Source organism: Pelecanus crispus, chromosome 7 (assembly GCF_030463565.1).
Source record: "Pelecanus crispus isolate bPelCri1 chromosome 7, bPelCri1.pri, whole genome shotgun sequence".
Lineage (NCBI taxonomy): Eukaryota > Metazoa > Chordata > Aves > Pelecaniformes > Pelecanidae > Pelecanus > Pelecanus crispus.
In genome coordinates this window covers 30,939,617-30,958,264 of record NC_134649.1, presented here as the reverse complement: position 1 = coordinate 30,958,264, position 18,648 = coordinate 30,939,617, and the positions used below count along the sequence as shown (strand labels likewise).

General features: G+C 35.1%; 1 protein-coding gene across 1 annotated transcript in view; it reads right to left on the bottom strand.

Moving 5' to 3' along the window:
* The window catches only part of CENPP (centromere protein P), a 164,371-nt gene extending 146,055 nt beyond the window's left edge, over positions 1-18,316 (bottom strand). The window contains exons 1-6 of the mRNA XM_075713440.1: positions 18,235-18,316; positions 16,106-16,260; positions 15,085-15,242; positions 14,640-14,728; positions 10,397-10,485; positions 3,236-3,332 (exon numbers count right to left, since the gene is read on the bottom strand). Coding sequence (XP_075569555.1) covers positions 3,236-3,332; positions 10,397-10,485; positions 14,640-14,728; positions 15,085-15,242; positions 16,106-16,242 — 570 coding nt within the window. The 5' untranslated portion in view covers positions 16,243-16,260; positions 18,235-18,316. The remainder of the gene's footprint in view (positions 1-3,235; positions 3,333-10,396; positions 10,486-14,639; positions 14,729-15,084; positions 15,243-16,105; positions 16,261-18,234) is intronic.
* Between the last annotated feature and the right edge of the window lie 332 nt (positions 18,317-18,648).

Here is an 18,648-nt window from a genome sequence, read left to right as displayed (position 1 = left end):
ACACAACTATACATTTCTGACATTTCATTGTCAGTTTCTCCCCTCAAATATCTACCCGCAGGCATAAACTCTTCAGAATAATGAATGCCAAAAGGGCGCTAGTTACTATTACCAGATCAACTTCATACTAATTTTGAAGCTAGTATAGATTCCTAATTTGTAGAAATAGTTAAGCATCGAATGCATGATGATGTATCACTACATCTAGAATACTGATTTTACAAGATATTTTGTATTAGTTTTGTTTATCTTATTTAGCTAAGCCTTGATTTGTCAGTGCTTGTGCTATGGGGAATTAAGTACATACTTAATTCTGAACATACTGATGCTCTGCCACTAAGAGTGTTGAGATCTAAGTGACTTTTAGTCACTTTTTAAGTGATTATGTCAAGCATCAACTGTGGGCTCATCTTTCTGGAAAGAGGATGCAATTATGAAATGCAGGACAAAAATATTTTTGCCCTGAATCCAACCCAAGAAAGACATAGCCATCCCAAATATTTTCCATTTTAAGTTATTTGGTATAACAAGAGAGAAATTCCATTGTCTTAATACAACTGAGAACAAAACCGTCTGACAGTGAGAATAATACTTGGTTTTCATTTTTCTACGCAAGTCATAAAACTTTGATGTTTCCAGGTTTTTAGCAAAAGGTAAAAAATAACCCCAGCGCATATAAAAATACATTCCAAATTCAAGCCAAATTTATACTAGGAAAAAATAAAAGCCACCAATTCTCTCATCCCTCTTTTGATAAATGGCTAAAACGGCGAAAAGACAGCTAGAAGTGTATGTGTAACAGCGTTACATAAGCAGTAGCCTCTGATCTTATTGTCATCACAAATCTTTATTACTAAATAATACTAAATAAGGCTCTTTCCAGTATTGGTATGATCAGTAAATATCACCAAAACTCTTCCTATGAAAACAGTTATATGTGAATACAAACATATGCACATTTATGTAATATATACACACGTAAACATTCTAGGACCTATCACTAACACATTATTAATTTTGCATTAAAATGTTGTATATATTTTTGAAAAAGTACTAAATACCAACAGTAACACTAATTAATGCTCCTAATATTTTGTGAGCAAACCAAAGTAGACAACTGGTACCTTCTGAATGCCTCATGCAGGCAATAAATTATCTGTTATGTTTTAGTTTACTTTCCCCATTCATAGCAAGTTAACCCATCAAAACATTAAGTGAGAAGGGCTTCAGTATGCAGGATTTTCTGCCTTCTATTTGTGTGACCAGTATTAATATCAAGCTGAATGTACACCATTCTATTTTTTTCCTATCATTCATTTCCATTCTGTATTTCCAATAAAACTTGAATTTTTTTTCTTGTTTATCATTATCAGCTTCAACAATCTGCTCTTCCAGCAATGCCAACATGCTTCAGCTGTTCAGCCTCATAGCAGACTAAGGGCATGTCTAGGTCAGAAAATTATTTGCAGACAGAATATTTCTCATGCCAATACAGTAAGACCTGCCATACAAGTAATGCCATACAAAAGACTTGTTGGATGTTTCACTCACCCCTTCAAAACGTATTTAAAGCACTACCTTGTCAAAAACCACAACTTCTAAAGCACAATGTCAGGGAGTATATAATGCAGAGCACAAAATGCTTTACAACTGAACATTGCTCTACTCACACCAACCTAAACCTGCCCCTGCTTTCTAGGAAAGCTTGCTTATAGTCAAATCAATGTATATTTTACATTGCTTTTTTGCTTAATCCGAATTATCTAAAAAACTCTTCGTAAGTCCACAGTTAATCATATTTGATAAATATGCTCCCAAATTGGTTTGCCTTTCTCAACAGCACCTTTGTCTGTGGCAAGAAAAATACTTTTAGAAAGAATATTTGTAATGTTGACAAACTTGTGATATATGTCTTCAGTGACTTTATCTTCACACATCTTTTAGCAATGAATATATCCCTTCATTACTTACACTCAACGTCTGAACAATACTTTTTAAAACTGCTTAAGATACACATGACAATTTAAAAATCATCTCCGGAGCTATCTCCTTTCTATTTTTTAATTTTGGTACTGAATTTTAAAATGAGAAATATTTATAACAGTTCACTGAACCACTGTCCCAGAAACCACAATGACTGCTGTCATGAGGCTGATTGAAGGATCAGAAAGCATCAAGTGAAGTTGGAAAAAACAATCAAAAAACCCCACACCACAAAGCCATAAAGCCCTTGGTGCTCCACCTTCTCAGGGATTAAAGAAAAGTCCTTATACAACAAGAAGCAGAATTAGACAACATCAGTTTATTACTCAGCTGAGGACAGGATTTTTTTTTTTAATGTTATCAGAAATTAGTACTTTTTTTTCTTTAATCTGATTCATTCATTAATAATAGAAATTGATTAATCTAGCACAGTACTCAGAAAGGCCTAAAAGATTCAAAAAAGAGGAAACAAAGCAGCTCCCACTTCATACTACAGCTGAAAAGCAAAGATGGTGCTGAGTTTAATGACAGTAAATGCTTGAGCTAAATAAAACTGAACTAAAAAAACCACACAAAATGAAGCAGCTGAACATCCCCCTCTAACTTTAATCATCATATAAGATGTTCTGTGTCCGTAAGAGTGCAGTATTTTTACTCCAAGGAGTGGCTGTTTTTCTTAAAACCAGTACAAAGATAAAACAAACAAGCCAAATAATGGTAACTTAACTAAGTTCAAATACTATGTTCCAGTTAAGAGTGAGGAACACTTTATTTCCCATTCAAGTAAAACATTTCAGAACTGGAAGTGCTGTCACCCAAATGCATGCTGCCACATTTTCAAGAGACAGACCCAGTCCTTCAAAACTAACATTGAAATGCCAAAGACTACAAATGTTATTTTCTTTTAATTTCTTCTTTTGCCTTTTTTTGTTGTTGTTGTTCAAAATGAAATGTAATAGCAATGAAAAACTGTCTTACTCCCCCACAGAAAGGCAAAGATATTCTTATTTTCCCCCACCTATGAGGAACACAGCAACAGTATGGTAAAAATCAAGACAAATACCAAGCAAGGGCATTGCCCCTTGAACACAACACAAAAATCTTTAGCTAATATTCTCTTTTCCACAATGTACAAAATTAAGATTCCCATACTCTGCTAAAGAGTGCCGATTTCACCCCCATTGCTCTATCTTAATGAATTACTTAAAAAACTAAATATAGTACTGATATACAAAGGCTCGACAGGCATTACCTTGAAATGTAGGAAGGTGCATCTACGATGTTCATACCACTCGGCATAAGATGAAAGGCTTCTAAAAAATGTTAAAAGATTTCCATGTTCTTCAGTGCTACAAAAGGAAAATATATTGTTTAAACTAAACAGTACTAGTCAGATGTACCAATTCTATAGCCTAAAATTTGCACTTTTTCCTTAAGGAATTTGTGATTAGTATTGTTCATATTTGAAGCCAGAAATCACACACAAAAAATTACCGTGGCAGGAAAAAAGCTGTAATGTAGATATTGGAAAAAAAAGATTTAATTTATAAACCAGTGTTTTCAACTCCTTAGGAAGGTAAGCAGCAATAAAGTTAGTCTTACATGTAGAATGTGATAACTTGACAAAGTAGTTGCCTGTAAAATCTTAGTTTGACTTTATGCTTGTTCAGCTAGTACTCTCATTTTTTTAAATAAATTCCAAGATGTTGCATAGTAAAACTTTAACCTACAAAACCGGTAAGGTTTACCAAATTGCATCACTAAGCTTTGAATATTCCTGAGATCTTTGTCCTATTCAACTAAATCTTTGCATGACACTTTATCTACCTCTGCCCACATGACATCCAGCTTTTCAAGATTAACCATGAAACTTCAGTAAGCAAGAAGGCCTGTTTGTTAAATCATACATGGCATCTAAAACAAAACTTCTGATATACAGTTAGATTTTGATTTATCTGCTATTAAGGAAGACGGTGATATCCTCGATAATTAGGGAGTTGGGCAGGATGGGAGAGAGAGATGCCAATAAACCTGTAACTGAGAAGTGGAGTGCAGAGATCTTAGTGCCCAGCCCATTTTAAGCAGAAATTAATAAGCCTGGATGGAGCTGAGCTGATTCTTGCAGAACACCCCTCAGTATTTCTGCAGTTTTGGGCTCCCTCATGATTTAGCAATTCAGCTACACATGGATACATTATGGCTTCATTCATACAAGTGACCCTACACTTGCACTAATAAATCGTCTTGGAACCTGATGTCCTGCAAAGAGCAGTGCAGAAACACCTCTGATGAACTTGCACTTAGCCAGTATGGAATTGGTAGAGCTTACAGCCTTTATCATGAGATTAACATATCAGTGCTATTCTGGCAAGGAAGTCATTCAATTGCAATGCTATTGCAAATACCAAGTTTTCATCTATAGTGCCTCTGAAAACAGAAAGGTCAGCAGTAGTCATTTTACTTTCTGACATTTCTGAGGAATTTTCAATAAAAGAGACAAAGGCATAAGAGAAAAAAGAAAAGTTCCTATAGTTTTGGCTTTGCCAGTTTCAGAGTAATTGTACAGCATCAAGTGAAAATGTTTATGTACAATGATTCCATGCTTAGTATAATAAGATTTTTCTGTTTCCACTGACAACAGTTAACACAGGCAACAATACATAGTGCCAGCTAGACCTAACAAATTACAATTCCATGACTTTGGTGCTAAAGTCAAGTTAAAAATACAAGCAACACACAGAAGAAATACAAACAGGTTTTGCACACAGAACTTAAGGAAGTTTATTTCCTACATGTACTTGTTTCACATACATAAAGTTAAATCATTTAAGCTTCACTATAGTTTCAAAATTAAATATTCATAGCATCTAAAGAATCAAACAGAAGCTTCCACTCCCAAAGAAACAACAAACATTTTTAAAAATACATATGAAATTACTGCTGAAGTAATTTCCAAAAAGTTCCAAACACTGCATCAGTGTTCCAAAAAGTTCCAAACACATGCATCACTGCATACAGAATCAAGGAAAGCTACATGGCTAACTAATTATCCATTCTTGCAGATAGGGAAAAACACACACAGTTTTGAAAATAAAAGCTGTTCTTGAAATGCAGAGATGATTACTCCCATCGAATAGGATAGCAAAACATCAAACTGACACTGACAAATAACACACCTCACTAACTTGGACTAAGGGATATCACTGTTATTTTTCATCAGTCTACAAGTTAGTAATGATTTTGCATGTAAGAGAAGTTGCCATGCATCAAACAGTGTGTCTGGTATGGTCCTTTATGTCACGAAATTTGATTTACAAAAGCAATTTGCCAGCAAAAATAAGTGATACACTTTTCTACTTCAGTAACCAGCACTAAAGTTGCTTTCTTTCATTATATATTTACTGTTTTGTCCTCTTAGCAAAACTGTGTTAGTTTGTATGTCAACTATGATGTATACAAGCAAAACATTTTTAGTAGAAGTACACCATTACATTCACTCTGAGACAGCCCAGGAAGGCAGGCAACAATAGAAGAAAGGAAACCAAGGTACTGGACATCAGTAACATGCACAAATCTGCCTTAGAACAATTAAGATTAGAACCATTTGAATGAATAGGTCTATTTCACTTAAGATAGGTGCCATCACAGTAGAGAGTTTGTAGAAATCAGGAACTGAACAGACCTTACCCTCTTTATTGTTAACAACATAGTGACAGCAACCGTTAAAGCATGTATACAGCTTCTCAGCTCTAATCAAAAGAAGAATTAGACAGTACATTCACTGTTATGAAGGATAATTGTATTAAAGACAGATTAGAGAAAATAGGTGGGGAGCTGGTTTGTGGGGGGAAAAGAGTTTGTCTTGGAGGGGTTTCTTTTTAAGAAAAACAAAACAGAAAAAAATATTTACTCTTCAAATATCTAGTAATGTAAAGATCAGGATAGAGAAAGAAAATGAGACGATGTAAGATGACAGAAACTGCCAAATAGCCAACTATCCATCCACTGTTATCAGGGCAAGGGAGGAAAAATACTCATAAAGGGCATGCAGTTTTTACTAAAGAAACGTGGCAAGAATACAGAGAATGCAAAATTCCACAGAAGCTGTCAGAATACCTGAAGCAACATGATTCTTTAATCATAAGGGTGAACAGCTTCATGTCATTGTTGATAGGAAGCCACAGTCAAATGAAACAGACTATTAGCCATTGTCAAAACATACCTGGCAAGCACTGCTTTGAAAATAAAGATTTATTTCAATTACTAATACAGGATTTTACAAGTTTACAAAACCTGACTGAGGAAGATACCTGACTTACATTTGAGAATATTTCAGAAAGTTACAGAGGATATAAATTCTACATGTAAATTTTACTTCAAACATCCTTTCTGTTTGAGATTAGCTATTCTTTTTGGATTTTCAGAACAGCTGAGAGCAGAAACTTGAGCCCATTAAGGGAATGGTTGCAACAGTGCATTACCAAATCACTTCAGCCATTCAAGGGAGAACTCTGCCGTGGATCCAGCTCTATTTAATATACAGAAACAGCAACTCTTAACATGTTACACAAACACAAACTGGAAAAAATACATTAAGTTCATTCAGATATTGAAAATGTAGAAGAAAAGCCAAACAAGTTTTATCCTCGCCTGGAAAGAACAGCATCATTAAAGGAAGTTACCACAGTCGTCACAGCTGCCAACAAAATCAGGCCAAGATGAAAAAAAATGCTGGCAGCACAGGCAAAATTGATTCCCTGGAAGGATGTAGGCACATACTGATTTACAATAGCTGACTAGCTCTATGTTCTGGACAGCTTTTTGTAACCATGACTCTTAATTGTACATATAAAAATCTACACATACTATAGTAAAAATCGAGACTTAGTAATGACTGCCCACATCTCACCATCTAGTGAACATGATTCTACATGCACTACAATATGCTTTGTAAATTTACATACATGGAAGAGGGTAAGTAGTAAATAAAGTGGTAAACTAAAGTAAAGTACTGGTAAACTAACACATACAAAACTTTGTTACAAAACTACATACTTAAAATTCTTCTTGAAAAACTTGGTAATTTTCACAAGTATCCACTTTTATGCAATTGAAAAGACTATCAGAAACCTTGTGACCTTGTTTTAGGATTATGTCTTCAGTTTGTTTATATTTCTTTTTTCCTCTCAGATTCATCTTTAGGCGATAAAGCAGATGAAAATTTTTGAGACCAGATCACCAAGCAGAGAGAGATAGTTTTCGCTAACAAGTTCAAAGAACCAGTTTCAAATGTAAAAGTTAGTCTATGAATTATATGCGAGTATATACTTCTCTCACATACAGATATAGCACTGGCTAAATTTAAGATAGAAAACTAGATTTAATGTTTATAAAGGTGGAAAATCTGTGTTGGCATAAACAGACATATGTAATATACATGCTTTTTGTATTGGCAAGGGAGGAAGAGACTGCATAAGAGCACCATTTCAGTTAACTCTCATAGCACTTAAACTCCCCATAAACAATAATTCCTTATTAGCCTAAGTTAGCCTAATTCCTAATGCTGAAGCCAACTACAACAAAAGCTAAAATACCAAGAAAGCTTGGTATAAAATAACATGACACTAAGAGAGTGCATGTTAAAATTTAAGCTTTTTTTTTTTTTGGACAGAATTTAGCATTACAAAATGTCACCAGATTTTAAAAAAACATCTACTAGGAGCAGAAAACACCCATCTCCAAAGCCAACAGCCATGTAACAGAGAAGCCATGCAAAACCAGCAAAAAGCATATTCAGACAGAGAGCAACTATGTATCAGGTTAAAATCACATACCCTTCAGCCAAACACCATTTCACTTTTACAAAATAATGTCAACAAAAGTATATAAGAAACTTAACTGTTGTAAAAGTATTTAAGGCTCCTTTAATATTCTCCTTTATTTTAAGACAGGAAATCTATTTTAACTCACTGCAGTATGCAAGGCTTCGTGCATTAGCATATAAAACCAAAGAATGACACTTACAGCTGTGGGAAGAATTCATGCTTCCCCTCACTTCCAAAATACCTAGCCCATGCAGTGTTTAATATAATGCAGATATTTCATAAATCCTTCACTCCAACTCATATATTTTAATTAGTAAAAAGTAGGAGCTGTTTTCAAACTGTCTAAAAACTCCTATTTGATTAAGTAGTCTATGCAATAGTTAACTAACCCAACAATTAATGGGATATCAAGAAAAAAAAAAAAAAAAGAGAAAAAAGACTGGCAACAAGATTTTTCATACATATTCTGGTCCTCAGCACTAATAAAGCATAACATAAGTGATAACTGGTACAAAGGGGACTCAAGTAAAATCCAAGAATAGAAGACTAAATACTGTGATTCCATTTGCATACATATTTTATTGTCACTACATATTTAAGGAATAGTACACATACTACAGCAGTACCCGGTTGAAAATAAACTGCTGAATTTTGCTTCTTTTGAGAACATGTTGCTCAAGTGTTCTAGCGTTCCTCTGTTTTCTTCCAAAGCAGGATGGGCTTGGTAATTACAACTGAACGCCAAGTTTTTAACTCTGGTGCTATTAAGGACCCTTTTCTGTCATGCATTATGAAAAATGAAGCCAAAAAATTAGAAAGCTGAGGAGGAAAAAATCCAGGCCAGTAGAGAAAACAGAACAGAGCTAGACAATGGATTTGGCAAGACTGGGCCAAGGATGCAAAAGAAGGAAACAGAAACTGGTAGGGAGGCTGAAAAGAATGAACAACACAGAGGGAGACCAGATTTAGCTGGTCAAGAACGGAGGGAATCAACATTCTAAGAGCAGCTGGTGGACTGAAGAATAAAGGGCTAGTTGGGAAAAACCTGAAACTGGACATGAAAAGAAGTGATTAGGACTTAGAGTAAGAAATGAGAACCAGCTTAACAAAGAGACTGAAAAAGCAAGCCATAAAGGGAGATCACATAATCACATCAAGTCAATCTAACAGTGGGTTGCTGTCAAACCAGACATTGTCAACATCAGCCCCACTCTGGCCACATATTTACTGCCTTAGATCAGCAACAAACACTGTGACACTGCAGGACAAGTCAAACAGAAAAAATGAAATTTGAAGGCAGGGCAGGGGGGAGGCAGGCAAGGTTACTTTTTCAGCCAGATTACTAAATTGAACCTATTTGCCATGTGGCTTCAAGAGTATATACGCTGACACAAGATCAACAGATGGTACATGCAAATAGAGGCTAAGGAGAAAGAGCTGCTTGCTTTATTGAGAGCAAAGTATTAATTCATCTTACATCATTCATGAAAACTTATTTACTTATTACTTATGAATACTGGTGTAATGTGGAAAAGGACCAGAGCAGTGAAGAGACAGGGACAAGACAGCAGTGCTCAAGCCAGAATGAAATAAAGCCTTCCACTACTCCAACACATTCCTTTCCAGTATGACTACTAAGTTCCAAGACACTTCTGCTGTCAGAAAATAACTCATTAAAAAACCACGGTAGTTTCCTCTTCTAAATCCTACTTCTTGAGAGCAGTCAACTATTATTCTCAATTATACGACTAGCTTTAGTAAATTTGGACGGAAATTCCAAAGCCTCTAAATGAAAAATTCAGCTCTCTGTACAGACTAATGAAGCCTGAGGTAACTCAATAGTTAAGTCAGCTACCCAATAATAATTAATAGATTTGTTCTCAGAATAGTTTGCTAGCAGATTTCATAGTGGAATACCGCAGACAAGTAATTAGATCGTTATTCATCCTGTGTACCACAAGAAGTTGACATCCTCCAGAAAATAATCAAAAACTAGCATTCAGTCATATGCTTCAGTTTTGGTATGTATGTTTTCTTAAGCCATTGCACAAATACACTATTCCAGGTTTTTAAACTATATTCTATTAAAATATCAGTGAAAGAAATCCTGATGCAAAGAAGAGAAATGGAATGGTGAGCAGAGAATTAGAAACGGGCAAGTCCTGGAGAGGGGTTCTGGATGTACACTTTAGCAGTTACTCACCCATGTTGCACATCTGCAACTCACATACACATCTGAGTCACAGTTAATGTGTTGATTACATAAATTAAAATGCAATAGCTGAGATTACCTTATTACATCTTCCTCTGAACCAAACAATTTCAGACAGCTAAAACACATTATAAATCAAAAACCATTTCTGTTTAACATGAATTTCTAATGGTCCTTTCAGGCCTTAAAAACTGTACGCAGTTCATCTTCTCTCCAGAAGGATACAAACAAGGGATCAGAAGCGTTTAGGTTGGGCTAACGGTACATTACCAAACAAAGAAACTGACTGCCACCAATTTACATGAAAATTCAGTATTGCTTTTAGTATCAGATATCCCATACAATAACTTTTCTTAAACAAAAACCTCCACCTTACCTTGACACAAACTTGCTCAAATCTGAATCTTCTCCAGATTCTACTATAATGCTGAGATCAGTAATAACAGCAGACACATTCTCTTTATTCTAGATTGGAGAAGTAGCAACACAGTATTTTAGAAATTTCTCTAGCGAGAACAAACAAGCAAGCAAAATCTATCTATTTGCATATAAAATAGACAAAAATACATGCAAATGTTGCTAAGTACTATAATCCTTCAAATAGCATTTTTTTAACTATACCTTATACGTGTGGACATTTTCTTTCATTTTGATAGTATCAGTATTATCCATACAACAAGGCTTTTGGAATAATACCTGAACTAGTCAGCATAGAAAATATGTATGTATGTTTTATTTATAAAATAAGAATATAAATAAAAATAATTTATAAAATATATACATGAAATATGTATATTTTATTTATAAAATAAGAGGTTCATCTACTTCTTTTCATGTCACTTCCACTTCTTAAAGATTCTTCTTGTTTTCCAACACAACCCCTAGCTGCCACATATACCAGAAAACTCAAATATAAGGTTTCATCTGAAAACCATAATAATGCTACCCTAAGTAAAAAAAAAAAAAAAATCCTGTTAGTATTCCTTTTATTTTTTTAATTTAAAGCCTATAGTTTTGCCTCAAATTCTTGTCCCTTTTTACAATAGTAACTGTTACTTGGTGTTACATGCATGATAATAAAAATAAAATGTTTCCAAATTAAAATATCTAACAACCTATTAAAAAAGAGAGAAAAGACCTTCATATAGTAGAAATGAAGCCACAAAGAACTTAATTCTTTTTTCTACACATTCTTGAACACACCTGAGTAACAGGTTAGATAACACTGAATGAAAAAGCTTAAAATCATGGCTTGAGGACCATAGCAAATGCTTCACTTTATACTGGAGACTTTGTACTTTATTTTTCTTATATTCAGTCACTACAACCAAATGGGAATGGCAACACAGAGGAAACTAAACAGAAAAGCTGGAGTCAAATGCCCACATACAACAGCAATCCTTAGTACTGGTTGGACAGTACTGCTAACACTGCCATCAGTAACGATGGAAAAAGCAAACCAAGACTCGACAAAGTTTAGTGGATTGAGTAAGTAACATAAGGACAAATAATTTTAAAATTTAGAGCAAAAGGTTCAACATGTGCATGGAGTTGTAGAGAAGCTGCTTGTAGTCACAAGCTAACACGCTACCTTTTAAAGAAACTGCTTTTCCAATAAGTGGGTTTACTAACATATGCCAAGATACCATCCTGGGGTCAAATAAAAAGATTTAAAAGGAAAGCTCTTGAGAAGAAAGCCACTCTTATTTGAATGATTGCTTTCTCAAGTGGCTTAGACTTGTTTTGGCAGATTTTCAAGCTAATTGTACATGTCCTCTCCTAATACCTAAGGACAGTAAGAGGGGAAAATAAACAAATCAAAAAATGCTTTTGCATTAACCTGTTTTCTTCATCCACATTCTGACTTTCATAAGCATCCACCTATGCACAATGGTGAACAGACAGGAGCTTCTTTGCTTGCAGTCAAAGCTGGCAAAACAGTAGTCAGCTTGGGAAAATAAACTGTACGCTAGTCTGACGCTGTGCCAAAACTAAGAACCAGCTAAGATGCAGAATATGTCAGGCAGTGAGTGACAAATACTACAGTAATATGGACATAATCTCAACCATTCAAAGCTAGTCAGAGTGAACTCAGATCCGCCTACCCCTCTTTGTACAATTGTATCCTGGAACACACCTTTTAACATGAATGACATTGAACATTTTGTTTAAGATCAAATTAGATATAATTACAAGAACAATTTGTTACTGTGTATTAACAAGTTTGATTTAAGGTACTATGGAGCTGAGCTAACTGTATTGTAACTTAACTACTAGATTAAACAGCTAGAGTTAACAGTGTGAAATCTGCTGCACACCAATGTATTTGTTACCTACTAAGAATTTCCCCAAAACAGCTGTTGTCTTTTACTTTTCAAGATGGGTGAAACTAGTTGCAACTTTACACTATCTTGCACATCCTGATCTCAGTACAGGTTATTTTGAATACAACTGTTAATGCCATATCTTAGAAAATAGGTTTCTCCATATTTATATGCAAAAAGCTGGAGGCATAAAAAAGTTAAAGCTAAGTTTCCAGGTCTTAGTCTGGCCTGAAGTCACAACTTTCCTGAGAGCTATGGAGGGAGACTCCTGCATCCAGAGGACCTACTGACTTCACTGCAGGATGACCCGCACAGTATACAAAGTCTGTGGCAAAACCAAGAAAACATGCCACTACTTTTACACCACAGAAACAGCCAACTAGAACTAGGCAAAATGTCTGAATGGAATTGTTAACAGTCTAGTCATGAGATACGCTTTTTCATTATAAAGAAATGGAAGAGTAATTTTTTAATCATATAAGTTATGAAACTGTACGTCTTAAAAATACAATCCTTACCCTTGAATTTTTGAACTACTAAATTATCTCAAAATCTATTTGATTTAAAGAGTTCTAACAAAATGAAAATATGGGACTGTACACAATGGTTGTATTTTACAACTCTAACCAAACCATTACAGTATGATTTGTACAACAGCTAAAACACATTAACATTTAAGTAAATGCAAAACCTTTAATAACATTCAAGTTCATACACAATCACAAAAACTGAGTAAAGGAACAGAAATTAGTCTGTGTTTGAAACAGTAAGTGTACTTCTTGACTTGGGTATGTAACACTAAAAATAAAAACCAAAACCTGTATATTATGGCACAATTAAAAACTGTACTCTTCATTGGTGTCTGCTTAAGGAATTTACCATTTTCCACATGTCCACAACCCACACCGTACAAATGCATAAAATACTGGCAATTCAAAGTTTATTAACTTAAGGCAAATTGATACATCTGCATTGCATATTAAATTGTAAGTTACAGGTGACATGTACTTCTATTAAAAAAAATTAATTCGTGAAAAAATTTAACTCAAAATTATATCTTTTCAACTGAAGTGTTTTTTTTTTAATACGTACACTTGGTATTCTGTCACTCTAGGGTATTTCATCAGGGCTGAAGTAGTAAAAGTTTTAGGCATTACGTGGACAAGTGCTGCCATCTAGTGGTGTAACAGATTTAAGCATCACCAATGCAGCTATATATAAACAACACCCAGTTACCCATCCGAGCTCCATTGACGCTAAAAGATGTCATCAATCTGCAGGAGCGTACAGGCGAAAAAAAACCCAACATTAATCTAACCAAGTCGCATGATTGATGCAGTCTATTTCCATGCTCAAAGCTAAATGGCGTTTTATACAAGCAAACGGTAAAATGATATCACTAGGATCACAAGTGTCAAGTCATGCATGTACTTAAGAGGTTGCAGAATAACCTCATTCAGCTGAACTCCTGCAGTTTCAAATTATGCAGTCCACATGTGACTATCTAAATATTCATTTTCTAAATTCATAATATGACTTTTCTTAAGATTAGGAAGGATATCTTTACATAACAAGGCATTTTTAACACTATCAGGTCCAACTATGTTCAATTTAAAAAATAATTTTAAGGCTGAGCTGAAAATCAAGTTTTCTTGAGAAGGACATTTCTTGAGAAGGACATTTCCTGATGCCAAAAACATTATTACAAATTGGGGTACATTATGACAAATTGGGATAGCAGCTGTTTTCTACTGCTTATCATTTTGAATTCTGTGCTAAAAATAGATTCTTAATGAAAGAACTTCCTTGAAAAAAATCTGTAACCATTAGTGTAACTTCTGTGCAGTCCCGTGATGTAATGGCTAGTCACACTAGCCAAGCAAACAGAAATAAAACTAAAGCAAAACAAAACAAAAAACCCAAACAAAACCCAATTGTTCAAGTTTGTAGTGTTTTAGCTTTTCCTCAGTTTCCTCAAGAGAGGTAAGGTTCGGAATTTTCAAGTCTCCAGACCAAGATATCTGACTACAGGAGAACATAAGAATTTAAGGACTGAATGTTGAACCTGACCTTCAGAACTATTTTGCTTAGATGCACATGGAATTCAAAAGCTGGGTCCAGGTGTTATAGAGTGAAAAAAACCCACTGAGGCTTAGATTAAGTAGGCTCAGGCAACCAAAATGACAAAATACCAGTTGAAGGTTTCAGCTGGAAAAGGAAGTATTGACATTTGTCCATTTGAAGTTTTGTTTGTTTGCTTGGTTGTTTTCTTTTTAAGCATACATTGATCCTTACCTGCATTTCAAGAAGCTGGAATTCCAATTGAAAAGACAGGGAGTGGCAATTCCCTGATAATCTGTGCTTCCGCACTGTTCTGTTTCTTGCTGTTATAAAATAAAGTTAACAAAATACTTGATTGTAATTCTATTCAACAATTACTACATTTCTTCCATTAGTCATATTTAAAGTACCAACTGATACCATCCATCATATAAATAAGTTAAACATGTTAAAAAAAAACCCACACAACTAACTTCACTGTAGTCCTTCACTTTCGCCACTACGCAAAGTACTATATTTACTCAGAAACTATTTTGTCAATAAAGAAAATTCTGTTGTATTTTAGAAGAACTGTCTTTCTGCTAGCATTGAAAGTAGAATTACAACATGCATTTGCAAATGTAATGAACTGAAACAGTATGCTCAGTATAGCACAAGTAAAGGGCACAAAAATGCTTACTTTTTTCCATCGTTTTCTTGGAATGATTTGTGAATTGAATACCAGTAAATTTCATTAAAAAGGAGAGATCCGTTTCTAGACTTTCAAGTTGAGCTTTCAGGTCTGATGGAGATTCACATCCCTTAGATTCTGCCTTAAATTCTCTTTGGAATGATTTTCTAGAATTGAAAAAGAAAAAAAAATAAAATCAAAAGGGCAAAAGACAGACAGAAGAACATGTTTTGTCACATCAGTACAGCAATACCATTAAATAAAAAGCATTTGTAATGTGATCTGATGATTTTCAGACCAAGATCAGTTTTCAATGAGTTAAATTTCAGTTGGATCATATTCCTAGGAAGAGTAAACTATTATAACTTACACAAATACTTTATGTTCACTGCCAGGTAGACACAGCCTTTATTATAAGTCTTCAGATGTCAGTATCCATTTTGAGGAATGTACAACAAAAATGAGCTGCGATGCCTTTACTCTTCTAAATGACTTATTTTATCTATGGAGTGTACATTTACTATAGAACATCAGGTAAATAATGGAAATAAAAAGCCCTAACATGGCACTTCTTCACTTCTTTAGCATATAACTAGTCACACCTGTACATGTTCCCAGTCTTTTTTTTTTTTTTTTTTTTTTTTAAAGTAAACAGGTACTGAGCTGTTTCACAGCGCATAATGGAAAACACAGCTTTTATAGTCAACAACTTTGCAGGGCCTGCCAGTAATGTACCTGATATCATGCTCTGACCATTATGACTACCTTTTTAAAAAAAAAAAAAAAAAAAAAAAAAAAGGCAAACAAAAACATCCTAAAAATAAAAAACCCACAAACTACCAACAGAAGGCAGTAAAAAAGAGATTAACTGGTTATTATTTGTAATCTTTTACCATATATAGCCGATGTTCTAAACAAGATCAGCACTGTAAAAATAACATAAGGAAAGTCCTAACATAGAGGCAAAAGCTTATCCTGAACAATTCTGACAAAGAAACACTATTAATCCAACACATGAAAAAAAACATACAGTGACATTAGTATCTCCTCGTCAGAAAAAAAGGTGGATTCTTGTTGGCTGTCTTCATACTTTTCAGCCAATAGTTTAATTTCTTCTTCCAGCGACTGGATTTTGTCTTCATAAACTTGACAAATGCTGTTGTCCATTTCTCAGAACCAACGTTACTAGATAAAACAAAGTAAGTATATTTCTTAGGCCAAATAATAAAAAAATCCATTTTCAAAATAAATTATTTTTATCCAAGGAATTAGTTTACAAAATGCAACTATAACATTAGGCAATTTTTTGTACTACCCCTCTACTTAAAATGAGACAGTTTATTATATTTTATGGCTTTTGAAAACTGAAGAATTGGTACATACAATTTTTAAATATCCCAGGTAGCTTTGACAAGTATAATAATTTATACCTCCATAAAGAATTCTAGACTGTCAAACACTCCTGTTTGCTATGGAAGATTAAACTAACATATAAACCTTGATCCTCAGCAACCAAATTTGACAGGCATTCTGCCACCAACCTGAAAACAGAATTAGGCTTGCAGTAAAACTATACTACAGTACTCTGTCATCAGTGTAACTCCTACTTAAATCCTAGAAAGTCCACTTTGAAAGACACTGGTCTGCAAGTAGACATTACAAGAGTAGACAAGCCACTTTTTCCATAATTCTGTATGGAACAAAGCTTCCTGAGAAACATGGTAACTCACTCTGCTAAAAGCATCATGAACAGAAAAGATTCTACTTCCAGTGAATACAGAAAGCTACTAGATATCCACAAGAATGTGACAAAGAACAAATTTCTGACTTTACACAAAAGAAAAAAGAAAAGAAGTTTTCTCCAAAATAGATAACAATTTTGAAAAGAATCTTGTTTTGTTGCAGTAGTTCCTCAAAGACTTCATTCACTGAGTGCAAATGTAATTATTAAACCAATTTTAAGACACAGATCACTGCATAGCCTCCAAATACAGAAGTTAAATCAGGAATCTAATTTATTCAAAGGCTTGCTTTACAAATCTTTTTAGCTAATCATGATTTCATCCAGGAGCATATCCAGCTGCTTTACACTTGCTGTAATAGAACAAGAAGCTGTTCTGCAGATAGAAAGCAATCCTAATCAGATACCGAAACTGAATCCAGCTTTAACAAATTCACCTAAAAATCCACCTGATTAAATGAAACACAGCTATTCCTACTAATACCATAGCATAATCTGCCTTTCAAGTAAGCCGCAGTAAAAAGACACAAAGAAACAACCATGTTTCACAAATAATTCAAAATAAACAAACATCAGGTTTAAGAAAAAAATATTTGACATTCAGCCTAGACATGACACATTCAAAGGACTGTGGAGAATGTTATGCAGCTCAATACCGACATATTAATTACTTTTGACTAGGAAAAAAAACCATAAATCTAGTTTTATGTGTGCTTTTAAACAACCCGTACTGTATTTGCAAGATCCACACTAACATGGTTCAATAAAAAGGGATGAGGAGGAAATAGGATTTTGTTGGTTTATTTCCTAAGAAACAGCATTTGAATAACACATATAAGAAAACATTCAAAACATGTTCTGCATTAAAAACTTATTTAGTGAATAAAGAAAGTACGTTCAGTTAAAGAATCACTGAGATTGTGCCCAGTCCTGACTTCTTCTGGATTTTAAAGCAATCTTATGCAATGTATGACAACAAAGAAGATCAGTGGGGAAAAGAAATAGAAGTTCTCCAACTTTTAATGGATCCTATTAGATTTTTTTTTTTTAACTGGATACATTGAAGAAAGTTTTGGTCATAATAAAGAGTATGTTGGGAAAAACATTACAATAGCCAGAACTTTACCCTAGGTTGTCAGCTAATTCCTCTTTTAACAACTGGCTGTTGCGAAAACAGTAACAGAACACATACGCTGCTTACAGCTATTTCAACTCAAATGATTTTACTAGACTGCAGAAGACTCAAAGACTAGCGATAACTTTAAAGAGCGTTATCTCAGAAAAAAATACCCGAACATACTTTTAATTAAATAAAACATAAATTTAACGACAGTCAATCATTTCTCCTCACCCTAAGCGCGCACACACACGTATATTTGTCCATTAACGGTAAATATTTCACATTTCTACGTACCTACCCGTATACACCCCTAAGCGTTTGCTTTTATGCTGCCGCAGCAAGACCTGGGAAGAGCACTCACGGGTTTGTGAGAAACGAGCTGGTGGGGTTCTGCGTTTCGCTGCTTGGCTTCTAGCCTTCAAATCTGACGAGGTAAGGGCCGGGCAACACGACTCGCCAGACGAACCGGCGCTGTCCCAGTTCCCCCCCCGAGGCGGGCTGAGGCCCGCAGGTGCCGGAGCCGGTGCCGGAGCCCGCCCCGGCGGCACAAGGCCCCGGCGGCGCAAGGCGCGGCCCACGGAGCTGAGGAGAGGCGCTCCCAGCCCCGCCGCCGCGCGCACCCCGCGCCTTCGAACTGCGCGCCCAACCGGCCTGCGGCGGGCCTGGGCGCTACCACAGCTGCTGCCTGAGCAGGGGGCGCCGCCCGCGCCTT